The sequence below is a fragment of the Microcebus murinus genome, chromosome 7 (genome assembly GCF_040939455.1).
Source record: "Microcebus murinus isolate Inina chromosome 7, M.murinus_Inina_mat1.0, whole genome shotgun sequence".
Lineage (NCBI taxonomy): Eukaryota > Metazoa > Chordata > Mammalia > Primates > Cheirogaleidae > Microcebus > Microcebus murinus.
Genome location: NC_134110.1, coordinates 43,093,010 through 43,106,475, shown reverse-complemented (window position 1 = coordinate 43,106,475; position 13,466 = coordinate 43,093,010). Strand labels below are relative to the sequence as shown.

Below are 13,466 nucleotides of genomic sequence, written 5' to 3'. Positions count from 1 at the left end.
ATGATGATGAATAAGTTGGTTCTAGTGCGGTTTTTTCCCCCTTGTCTATAAAGCATTTAACAGCCCTATACACAACTTTTAAAGAAAAAAATTGAAATTTAAGACTATGGAAGATTTGTCTTCAAACTGTACAGTGTCTTTTTTTGTAGGAGTCAACACACCACCAAATGTGTCTTTAAATAGTCCTGTCCTGGTGATATTTTTAATAGCCACTAACCTTGCCTGTTATGGTGTGGGGGTTATAAATTAGCATAGAATTTTAAATCAGATCTGTCTTTGTACATAGCACAATTTATTAATAGTTATATATGGGGATGGTAGTTTTTTCATTTTCAGTTGTCTCTGATACAAATTATAAGAAATAATTGTTCTGTTAACTGAATACCACTCTGTAACTGCAAAAAGAAAAAGTTGCAGCTGTTTGGGTGACATTCTGAATGCTTTTAAATAAATACAATTTTTTTTGAAATGAATGAACTTTAATTAAATGTTAGTACTGTTTGGGATACACCATTGTTTTAGCTTTTAGGTTTACAGTCTAGTTGGGACCTAGGAGAAGACATATTGAAAGAAAACAATCACTTCTATGTATAATTTGGAATATATTTGTAAAAGTCATTTTTAAACAATATTTAGAGTCTCTTTTATAGCCAGGCAGAATGTCTTTGGGTTTAGTAAAGGATCTTCACATGATTATCATTCTCTTCATTTTGCTTTCTGTTGGTTCTAAGTCCTCTACCCATATTTTTGTGGTAGCATCAAAGCAGAATAAAAATACTTAAGAGAAGGCAAATGGTTACTGTACAACAGGGTTTCCCTCTTGCTAATGGAAACTGTTCTACTAATGAAGATTAAATATAATGATCAGGGCTTTGTGTTTGTGTGTGGCATTTTAGTTTCCCAGAACTAGCAGTGTCTGAGACGTAAGTCTGGTACTTATGTTGCTAAACCAGATTTTCCTTTTAAAATTAAGAGCCACAGTTTAAAGAATTTGAATGTTTTAAAGCTTAGTCTTTGTAAGATTTTATTTGTGATTTAATTATTAACTCAAATTTAAATGCTCAGTAATAAAAGAAATAAATGGAAATTCAGAATTGGAAAGACTTGTAAACCATATATAATCCATATATAAGTTTTTAGTCTGATAAAGACTCCTTTTGCTAATTTGAGATAAGAGATGTTATTAAAGAATGAAACCACAACTCAATATTTGAAATAAAAAACAGCATTTAATCATTAAGTAAAGGAAAGTTTGAACATAGGCTCATTGAGCAAAACAAACTGATCTTATATAGGGTTTTTGAGAAGAATTTGAGGTGAAGGGATTATACTGATTACAAAGTGCAAGTGAGTTAAAGTCAGCCTTAGAATCCTATTCAGTGGAAAGGGTTCTACTTTGGACTAGCTGATTTTCGAAGAAAGCCACTATTATTGGTTGGTTTTCAAAATCAAGTTTACTGAAACAAATTGTCATTGATCAGTTATACAGATTTAAAACCAGTTCTGGTGGTAACCTATTATTATGATTATAGAATAATCAGTCTTTTCTTAGATATGAGGACTTGTTTATTCTCATAACATTTAATAGAGGATTTGTTTATTCTCATAACATTATATATTGCTATCTATATGTAAGAATATAATTTTAAACATTTTTCCTAAGCTTTTCTAATTTGATTATATATAAATTTTAATAGATTTGAGGAGATTGGCATATTAACATTGATTACATTTAATGAAAACTTAAATAGGGACCTTTTTAAAAGAGACCATTTTGTTAATCAAGAGATGAACAAAACAGGAGCCAGCAGGAACCAGAATGCCTTGTAACTTGGATTAGGAATACTTGGGGAAGTTGAGTTTGTTTTAATTAGCACTCTTCCTTTGATTACTATGTAGAAATTTGCAAAATTTCTATTAATATAAACCTAAGATACTATGTTGATAAGATAGAATTTTAAAAATCTATTGTTCTAGAATTTACAGAGTTATGTTTTCTCTTTATTCATGTGCATGTTAAGGACATAAAAAATAGATATATTTAAGGGTTGCAAAATGCTTTAATAAGCAAGGTATTTAAAGATAAATTTTCTTTTTTTTTTTTCTTTCATAGTCAATTGGTGTCAACATTGGTTTGAATATTTTCCTAATCCTCCTATCAATATTCTTAGTATGATAGAAAATGTTTTGGCATTTCATGACAAAGAACTGCTGCAACACTTCGTAAATCATGATATAACTTCCCAGGTAAGAAATATGTGGTTTTTAGAATAACATAACTTACTTTGAAAGCTAACATTGATTGGTTCTGGTATAAATAAAACAGTATTTTCTTGAAGGAGTGTAATAAAAAGCATACTACATTTTATATTTTTAACACTATTCCATTCTTTTTCTTCATTAAACTGCCTTCCTGAAAGTCTGTAAAGAAGGGTCCAAATTAAGGTAGTTCTTTTCATAATTATGTATTTAATACAATGATTTTCATAGTTTAAATGTAAGAGAATATTATAATAGCAATGACTCTTTTGACTTTTCTTTAGACAACTAATACATTTTTCCTTATTTACTTTAGCTATATGCATGGCCACTTCTTGAAACTTTGTTCTCAGAAGTACTGACAAGAGAAGAATGGCTCAAATTGTTTGATAATGTCTTTTCCAACCATCCTTCATTTCTTCTGATGACTGTTGTAGCCTACAACATATGTTCTAGAGCTCCTTTGCTCAATTGTAAACTTAAAGATGATTTTGAGGTAAATATCCCTGTTCTTAAGAGGGGCTTCTTATTTATTGGGTGCCTATTGTATGTCAGGCACTTGTGCTAGGTGGTAGAAATATAATGGATATGAAATTGGACCACATCCCTGACCTTATATAGTTTGTAGACAATTAAACACTTATAGCAGGCTTGAAATCATAGATTCAGAAAAGATTCATGATAATATTGGCATTTTGTGCTTTTGTCTTTATAAAGAATGTTGAACAGTTGAGTAGTTGTTTATTCTTGAATGATCTTATCACTGACCCATCTGGTCTGGGATGGTCTGGATGCTTATTACACATGCAACATGGTAACAATCAGAGTTTTGAGGCCTGCCAGGAAAGTGACTGAAAGAAAGCATTAGTGGTAGTTGTGAAAAGGAGAGGCTTTCTTAGTAAACAGGATGAATTCGTTGGGTTTTTGGGGTGTGTGTGACTTCTTTTTACTTCATGATCATATGATACATACATATAAATATCTGAAATATATATATTTTAGAATTTGGATCTGCCAAGATAATATGGAAACATTTCAGACATTTTTAAAGAATCAAGCTATTTTGTAATTTATTTATTCTAGATTGTGAAGGAAAACTTCAAGCTGAAAAGGTGTTCCATTGCTGAAGCATTCTTTTTCTATTGTCATGGAAGCCTTCATTTTGAGCTAAAATGTAAATAGTTTTATTTCAGAATTTCATATGATTGTGAAATTGTATTACATTTTGAAAGTCAGAAATTTAGTCTTCATTTTAAAACTTGGGTTAAGAAAACCTTCAGTGAATTTGCAAAAATCAAAATATCCTTAAAGATAAAATTCACATTTACATTTTCAAACTCTTGTTTTAATTCTACTTCATAATTGCTTTGTTAGGCAGATCTCTATTTAGACACCAACTTTTCTTACAGTATTTTTTTCACCATCGGAATAACCTGGACATAAGCGTTGTGATCAGAGAAGTTTATCGTCTTATGGAGACCACGCCTACTGACATTCATCCAAACAGCATGCTTGATGCTTTTGTTGCCCTGACAAAAGGGCAATATCCAGTATTTAATCAATATCCAAAGTTTATTGTGGACTATCAGACACAGGAACGAGAAAGAATAAGGAATGATGAATTGGATTACTTAAGAGAGAGGTAATTATGGAAGTTGTTCTTCAATGAAATGAAATCTGTTATAAACACAAATAAGAAAGTTTTTAATAAAAAATACATTTAAATTATTAAGTATTTGTGTAAAATCAGAATTGGAAGGATGGAAGTATCTTTTTTTGAGAAAGAATCTCTGTTGCTCTGGGTAGAGTGCAGTGGCGTCATTGTAGCTCACTGCAACCTCAAACTCCTGGGCTCAAGGGATCCTCTTGCCTCAGCCTCCCCAGTAGCTGGGACTACAGGCACATGCACCACACCTGGCTAATTTTTCTATTTTTAATAGAGATGGGGTCTCACTCTTGCTCAGACTGGTCTCAAACTCCTGAGCTCAAGCAATCCTCCTGCCTTGGGCTCCCAGAGTACTAGGATTACAGGCATGAGCCACCACACCTGGCCAGAAATAACTTTAAATATAGATAAATCTTGCATATGGAAATAAAATTGATGACACATTAATTAGGTATACATTTTGTGTTTTGGTTGTTCTTGGACTAAATTATTTAGCTTTCTTGTTTGTGCTTTCATAATAATAAATATTATCTACTTAAGGCAGACAGTTGAAGGTATGCAAGCTGAAGTAGATCAGCAAAGAGCTGAAGATGAAAGTTGGTACCAGAAACAAGAACTACTTTGTAAAGCTGAAGAAACAAGAAGAGCAATGCTCTTACAAGAGGAAGAGAAGATGATTCAACAAAGACAGAGGTATGATTTATCACTTTTTTTAAAAAAATCTTGATGTATGAGTTAGTTGAATAATTTCTGTTTTCTTTCAGTTTTTCATTTTAGGAACAACAGTGTATACCCAGCTATAGTATTTCCATTAAGCATATATTTAAGTTAATAAAAATAATCCTTAAATACCTCTTTGCAAAAAACTCTGGTATATAGGAAAATGTAATTTTAAAGCTATACTGAATATAGCTTCGCACTGATTATTCACAAGTATACAAGATCTAATGACCTTGAAGAACATTATTTAGAACCATCATCATTCTTTTTTTTTTTTTTTAGACAGTCTTGCTATGTTGCCCAGGCTAGAATGCAGTGGTGTCTTCATAGCTCATTGCAACCTCAAACTCCTGGGCTCAAGCCATCCTACTGACTCAGCCTCCTACACCTGGCTAATTTTTCATAGAGACAGGATCTCACTCTTCCTCAGGGTGGTGTCGAAATTTGGAGCTCAAGCAATCCTCCCACCTCAGCATCCCAAAGTACTATTACAGAAGTGACCTACCACACCTGGCCCTAGAATCATCATTCTATATACTGGGCAGAAATGCTTTGTAATAGAATATTGGGTAAATCACTTTTAGTGGAGTATAGTTTTTTCAATTGTGTTTTAAACATATCTGTGTGACCAGACAATTGTCACATAAAATGATTATTTCATTATGCATTTGATACTTTGGAGGACAGGTGAAGAAGAGTTAAATGCTTATTCAAAAGTACATTAGCCAGGTATGGTGGCATGCACCTGTAGTCCCAGCTACTCTGGAGGATCACTTGAGCCCAGAAGTTTGAGCCAGCCTGGGCAAGGTAGTGAGACACTCCCTACCACACCCCCGCCTCTTAAAAATATTTTTTTAAATAAATAAACAAAAGTATGTTAATAAGGCAAAATGTTTAAATTAAGCAAAGTCATGGGATAAATATTGAGACTAAACGTATTTGTTGGGAAATTCACTTCTATAAGTTTATTGATTCTTACTCTGGGGTAGAACTTTATGAAACAGATTTCTAGTATATGTTAAAAAGAATTACTGGTTTGACATGGTGGCTCATACCTATAATCTTAGCACTTTGGGAGGCCGAGGTGGGAGGATTGCTTGAGGCCAGAAGTTCAAGACCAGCCTGAGCAAGAATGAAGCCTTGTCTCCACACACAAAAAATAGAAAAATTAGCTGGGAGTGGTAATGCATACCTGTAGTCCCAGCTACTCAGGATGTTGAGGCAGGAGGATCGCTTGATCCCAGGAGTTTGAGGTTGCTGTGAGCTATGATGACACCATTGCACTCTAGCCCAGGCAACAGAGAGAGACCCTGTCTCAAAAAAAAGAGAATTACCAAGTTGAGCAATTAGCCTTCTACTAAAATTCTCAAAGGATGAGTATCCATCATCTTTGGTAACACTGGAATATTTTTTGGCATTCTTCCTTCAAATAAAGGATATCAGTTGTATTGAAATGATCTGAGTGGTAGACCTGTTAGACGTCTGAGTGTGAAAATGATAGCCAGTTGCATGTAGACCAGTTGTCTTCATGAATGCAGACTTTTTTGTGTCATTGGTCATCTTTCATTTATATATTATAAACAGTTCTGTTACAGTGGCACCAGTTAAATTGAAAAAGTTTGTCAAAATAGGTACCAGGCAGCAATTAAGAAAAAATTAAATCATATTGGGAAATGCTTTATTTGTTCCACTTATTGTATTTTGTATTTAAGACTAGCTGCTGTGAAAAGAGAGCTGAAAATGAAGGAAATACATTTACAAGATGCTGCAAGAAGGCGTTTTCTGAAGCTTCAGCAAGATCAACAAGAAATGGAACTAAGAAGATTGGATGATGAAATTGGAAGAAAGGTTTATTATCTTAATACTCATACATCATCTATATTTACTGTCATTTAAGTGTAATGAACACCTTCAAATTAAATAATATTTGTAGAGTCCACCTAAGTATTAAATAGCCTCCTTAATTTTATTTACTTTTCCCTTCATTTGTTCTTATTCTTTTTTATATTTCATTAATGGTTAAATATTTAAGCAATGCCATGAAAATTAGGCAAATTGACTAGTGTCCTTGGTAACTATTTCTCTAAAAATAGAAATATCAATGAGTTAACCCTTAATTTTTAACTAGGGGACATATTCTTTTTTAATATAAAAATTTATCTATGGCCAGTATTAAAAAATTTCTAGTAAAGAATATATGGATGTTAAAAATGGGCTTTCTCCATTATTCCTCATTTCCTCCTCATAGAAACACTGTTTAAAAATGGTTAGTTACACAGCATTGCAGTTATGTGTCTATAGAAAGGGTAATAATTATACTCATATTTTCCTTTACACAAAAATGAGATGATTATTCTCATATGGTCTGTTTTTGTGACCTTTTAAGAATGATATATATTGAATATCTTTTCATAATGTTTTATGTGTGTTTATTTCTCTTTTTTGTGGTTGCATAGTATTCTATTGTATGTATATACCACAGTTTATTTAATTCTTTGCTATTGGACATTTAGGTTAGTTGCAGTGTGGTTTTTTTTTGTTTTTTTTTGAGACAGAATACTCTGTTGCCCCAGCTAGAGTGCCACGCTCAAACTCCTGGGCTCAAGCAATCCTTCTGCCTTAGCCTCCCGAGTAACTAAAACTACAGGCATGCGTCACCATGCCCGGCTAATTTTTTTCTATTTTTGGTAGAGATGGGGTCTCACTCTTGTTCAGGCTGGTCTCAAACTCCTGAGCTCAAACTATCACATCCACCTTAGCCTCCCAGAGTGCTAGGATTACAGGCATGATCCACCGCACCTGGCCAGTTTAATGTTTAAAAAAATAAAACCTTAGGCCGGGCGCGGTGGCTCACGCCTGTAATCCTAGCTCTCTGGGAGGCCGAGGCGGGCGGATTGCTCGAGGTCGGGAGTTCGAAACCAGCCTGAGCAAGAGCGAGACCCCGTCTCTACTATAAATAGAAAGAAACTAATTGGCCAACTAATATATATACAAAAAAAATTAGCCGGGCATGGTGGCGCATGCCTGTAGTCCCAGCTACTTGGGAGGCTGAGACAGAAGGATCGCTTGAGCCCAGGAGTCTGAGGTTGCTGTGAGCTAGGCTGACGCCACGGCACTCACTCTAGCCTAGGCAACAAAGTGAGACTCTGTCTCAAAAAAAAAAAAAAATAAAAATAAAAAAAAAAAAAAAATAAAAAAAAAATAAAACCTTGCTACATTATATAAATCTTTGAGTACTTGCACATATACTTTTATTAAGTAAATTTGAAGTTATGCCAAATTGTTCTCCAAAAATAAAAGTTTAAGATATTTTAAGTGTATGAGCACCCACAGCCTAGTCTAGTCAATGTTGGAGTGTATCTATCAGTTTTAATATTTGTCACCACAGATAGGTGACAAATAATTTATTTTAATTTGCCTTTTTGTTTGCTAGTGAGATTGAGTCTCTCTTGAGTTATTTATCTTCCATTTGTAGAAGATAAATTATATACATATAACATTTGTCCATCTTTCTATCAAGTTAGTCTTTTGCTTATTGATAAGGGCCTCTTTGTGTCGTTTGGGGCAGCATTGTCCAGTAGAAATAAAATGTGAGCACAGATATAATTTTAAGTTTTCTAGTGGCCACATTAATAAAGTAAAAAGATACGAGCAAAATTAATTTTAGTAACATTTTATTCAACTAAGTATATTTGCAAAGTATTTCAAAATGTAATTAGTATAAAAACATTATTAATGAGATATTTTATCCCTTTTTCTGTATTAAGGCTTTGAAATCCAGGATCATTTTATACTTACAGCACTACTTACAGCACTTACTAAAGTTTATACTAGTCACATTTTAAAAGCCACATGCAGCTAGTAGCTGCCATACAGTGTAGGGCAGGGGTCCTCACACTTTTTAAACAGGGGGCCAGTTCACTGTCCCTCAGACCATTGGAGGGCAGGACTGTAGTTTAAAAAAAACTATGAACAAATTCCTATGCACACTGCACATATGACTTCTGGGTTTTGTGTCCTGTTTAGAAAGACCTTCCCATTCATAGGCATATTCTCTTCTAGTTTTATGTTTTCCTCTTATTTTTTTGATCTTTGATGTATCTCAGGGATTGGCAAACTACTATGCACCAGCCTAATCCAGCCCACCACCTATTTTGTATGGCTCATGAGCTAGAATGGTTATAACATTTTGAATGGTTCTTAAAAATCAGATAGTAATATTTCATTATATGAAAATTACATTAAATGAAAAACTGTATATGAAATTCAAATTGTCAGGATTTACAAATAATGTTTTATTGGAACACAGTTCCCACCCATTTGTTCATGTGTCTTCTGTGGTTGCTTTTGCACTATAGTGGCAGAGATGAATAGTGGTGACAGAAACTTTAAGACCCACAAAGCCTAAAATACTTAACTATCTGACCTGTTATGAAAAAGTTTGCCAACCCCTGATGTGTCTGAAAGTTGAATGTAAGGAATGAATTAGGGACCAAGCCTACTTTCCAAAAGGCAAGTCAGTTGTCTCAATACCATTTGTTAGATATTAGTAAAGTCATTTGCCAACTGATGGTTATTACATATTAAATTCCCTTACATACTTGATCTCCTCCCTTTTTCTATTTCTAAAGCAGCACCATACTCTTTGAATGACTGTAGTTTTGTAGTATTTTAATAACTAGGCCTGATTCCCCTTATTAGTCTTCCTTTTCGGCATTTTCCTCAGTGTTCTCAAATGTTTATTATTCCAAATAGACTTTGAGAATTTTATCACACTCTGAATTCCCACCTCTCCCCATTCTCTTGGAATTGTTATTAGAATTGTCCTGAATTTATACAGTAATTTAGGGAGTTTCAAACCTAGTTTTTTTATAAAACACTAAATGTTTTTTAAGTCTCTTAAAGTATTTTTAATTCACCTGTATTAGAAATCTATTATCTCTTTTTATAGCATAATATTTCTTGTTTTGTTTAAAGCTAATTAATTTTACATTGCTTTTCAAAATCTAAGATTCCTTTTATTTAGCTCATCTAGTGAATGAGTTTGATATTTCATTATCTAGAAAAGTGTGTGTTCTTCTCCAAAAGTAATATAGACTCAGAATTCCGTCTTTATTCCAAACCCCTTTGAGATAAGAGAGAGAAGGCATTTTTTTGGTCCAAGAATCCTATAAAATCCTTTGAGCAACATGATCTGGCTTTTGCCTACTCTTCCAGCCTCCTGTACTTTCAGCTGCCTGTTCTGATGTGCTCTTAACACTACCAAACTGCAAAACTCTTCTCACAGTTCAGGCTCTAGCAAGAAAGACTGCTTGTGTCCAAAGTGACACACGTATGTGTGACTGCAAACATCTGTTAGCAATAAGCAAAGCTGATCTGTTCTTTGCTCTGGCACATAGCTATTTGTATCTCTGAAAATTCATAAGCAAAAGAGCTTCTGTAATTGATATTCCTAAAAAGCATTATATGCTATGCCAAACCTCTCCTCCACCTCTTGGCATTATTACTACTCTTGCTTCATACAAATAAACATCCCCACCTTTGAGCTAGCACTTTGCCAGTAACTTCCTTAAGCTGAACTGGTCCCTGGTCTGTGTTTTCTTTTACCCCTTGGATGTATATCTTTGCACATTCAACTATATTCACATTTTTACTATTTCTTCTATTTGACACCATGTCTTTTACCATAATTGACAATATCCAACACTTTATCTTATGAATACAAGTAGTAATGCAATCATTAAATGTTTGCTTAATAAATGAATGCAAATAGATAGCTAATTGTTGGTTATAATTTTTGTTGTTTTTGTTTTGTTTGAAACACATATCATGTACTTTATTCTCACCCCTAAAAATAATTGAGGCTTTAGGTAGCCAAATCTTTAACATGAGTTCTAAGATTCTTTAGTCTAGTGAGTGCCTTAAACCTTCTAGTATATAGGAGTAAAAAGCTTCCAAGTAACCAAATTTTGGAGATTGTGAACTCTAAGTTGGAGCAGAACACATGCAAGTTGAACAGTCCCAAATAAATTTGAACCTGGTGCTATTAGTTGTCAAATTGAATTTATGAAAGTACAGAAGTTTAATCAAAAAGCCTTATCAATGTTATATATTATAAGATTAAACATTCCATATTTTTATCTACCCCAAATTTAAATTGCTCAAGTTTTTTCTGCCTCATAATATTGGTTACCATAATACGGTAAGAACTGCCATCACTTCTCCTAGTCTGGATGGATGGACATATGGTAATTGTGGTTTCTTTTTTAAAAAAATTAACTTTGAGAGTTTATTCCCAGGTTTTGTAGTGAATATTAATATGTTGTCAGTTACTCTGGTTTCAAAAACCTGAGTCCTTTTTTTTCTTTTATGATACATGGTCTCAGTCTATTGCCCAGACTAGAGTACAGTGGCCTGATCATAGCACACTGCAACCTCAGACTTCTAGGCTCAAGGGATCCTTCTGCCTCAGCCTCCCAAATAGCTAAGACTACAGGTACACCACCTTGCCTGGCTAATTTTTCTTTTTTTTTTTCTTTTTGTAGAGACAGAATCTTGCTGTGTTGCTCAGGCTAGTCTTGAACTCTTGGCCTTTAAGGGATACCTGCCTTGGCATCCCATAGTGCTAGGATTACAGGCTTGAGCCAATGTGCCTAGCCCCAATTCCTGTTATTTTAAATACTGTTAGTGATTGTTCAGATTACAAAATTACTTAAATCTTTATTATTTTGTAAATTCTTTTTGATATTCACAGTTTGTTATTCGGCCATAGGTACATATGAGAGATCAAGAAATTGCTACCACAGCCAAAGACCTGGAAATGAAACAGTTGGAACTTGAATTACAAAAAAGACTTTATGAGAAGGTATAAATCAGTTATTCCCAACATAGGAAAAGCAGCATTTTTTACAAACCATTTTTAGACTGTATTTAGTGATTATTTTTAAATGTTGGTTTTATTCCCTTCTTAAGCAGAATATAGTGTCATCTAGGCTTATAAGATAGCCAAAATGTCTGAATATACAAGTTTGTTGTAATTCTTTAATTTGTGTTTCTGTTAGCAGCTTAGTCTGGTGTCTGAAGCACCAGATGTAAGCCCCAGATTTTACATCAGCTCTTTTACCATCTTACTAAATTATCCTATATTTGTGTAATAGTTACTGCAGAACTATCCCAGTACCTCACAGGGATCTTGAAAGGTAAATATTGTGAGAGCTGTAAAGTACTTTATGTTTGAATCTTCTGAAATCAAATCAGCAAATATCTGCCTAGTGCATACAATTTAGTTTTCAAGACACTAGAAAAAGGTGTTTTGTTATTATACATTTTTATTATTTGGGAAAAATATTTTGTTACTCATTTATTCACTGTTGAAACCATAAGTTTTCACTCCCTTCAACTCTCTTAAAGTCAGACTTTGAGTTTGAAATTAGTGATAACTGCTAATTCATAACAGGTAAACAGATGATTGTTGTCTACATTAAATAAGACAAAACATACAGCATCCATTCTCCATTCATATCTATAACACTTTAAGTTTCCACACTGCATTTTTTCTAGAACTGAGCAAGGGATTTGCTGTTTGGCTAAGTCTCCTATGATTTTGAATTAGATGTAATTCATTTAGAGTAAGCTAAAGTTTGCATTTTACTATATTTTCTTTTGGAGTGGAGAGTAGTGGCAATCAGGGGTCATAATTTCAGAATTAACAGAAAATTTGCAAGAACGATACTAACAATTTGCGGATATTTTTGGCTGAGTTTGCTTTATCACTCTCATACACCCATGCTTTTTTTTTTCCTTGAACTGTTTAATAGTAAATTGCTGTCATGATGCTCCTTTACTTGTAGATACTTCAGCATATATTTCCTAAAACTGGTTAACCTTCTTACATAACCGCAATACAATTACCATAATCAGAAATTAACATAATTGTCTGATATATTTCACATTTGATCACTTGTCCTAAAAATGTCCTTTAATGCAAAAGAAAATCTAAGATTATCTATTTTTGGTTGTCATGTCTCTTTAGTCTCCTTTACTTATTTATTTATTTTTTCTTTTATTTTAATATGAAGGGGGTAAAGAGTCAGGTTCAGTTTTTTTTTTTTGAGGTTCCTTTCTTTTTTTGAGACAGCGTCTTACTCTGTCGCCCTGGATAGAGGTGTCATCATACCTCACAGCAACCTCAAACTCCTCCTGGGCTCAACAGATCCTCCTGCTTCAACCTCCCCAGTAGCTGGGGTTACAGTATATACCATGAAGCCAGCTAATTTTTCTATTTTTGGTGGAAATGGGGTCTCACTCTTGCTCAAGCTGGTCTCAAACTCCTGAGCTCAAGCATTCCTCCCACGTTGCCCTCCTAGAGTGCTAGGATTACAGGCATGAGCCACTGTACCCAGCCTCTTCAGTCTTCCTTTAAATGGGAACCATTCCTGAATCTTTCTTTGTATTTCATGACATTGAGGTTTTTTGAAGTATATAGGTCAGATATTTTGTAGAATGTCCCTTAATTAGCATATATCTGTTGTTTCTTCATGATAAGATTCAAGTTATGCACTTTTGGCAGGAATGCCATAGAAGTTATGCTGAATTTCTTTCTGTGTATCAGATGAGAAGGCAAATTTAAATGTTTATTAATCCCTTTTTGCTATCCCTGGAAGGAAGTGTTTACTTAAGCAAACCAGTAGAGTCAGAGAAGAGTTAAACTACTCAACAAAACTAACTTATGAAATCCTGAACTTTATCTAATCAGTTGGATATAATGTGCTGCTGCTACCCTTTTCAAATTAGCCGTAGTGATTAATACTTTACCTGTCTG

General features: G+C 33.8%; 1 protein-coding gene across 3 annotated transcripts in view; it reads left to right on the top strand.

Annotated features, from left to right (window-relative positions):
- The window catches only part of TBC1D31 (TBC1 domain family member 31), a 74,550-nt gene that overhangs the window by 53,409 nt on the left and 7,675 nt on the right, over positions 1-13,466 (top strand). For 2 of the 3 annotated variants that reach the window (XM_012743312.2, XM_076005049.1), the window contains 6 exons: positions 2,114-2,247; positions 2,576-2,755; positions 3,669-3,901; positions 4,466-4,618; positions 6,358-6,493; positions 11,418-11,510. In XM_012743312.2, coding sequence (XP_012598766.2) covers positions 2,114-2,247; positions 2,576-2,755; positions 3,669-3,901; positions 4,466-4,618; positions 6,358-6,493; positions 11,418-11,510 — 929 coding nt within the window. The remainder of the gene's footprint in view (positions 1-2,113; positions 2,248-2,575; positions 2,756-3,668; positions 3,902-4,465; positions 4,619-6,357; positions 6,494-11,417; positions 11,511-13,466) is intronic. The other variant, XM_012743313.2, reaches the window with a different exon arrangement.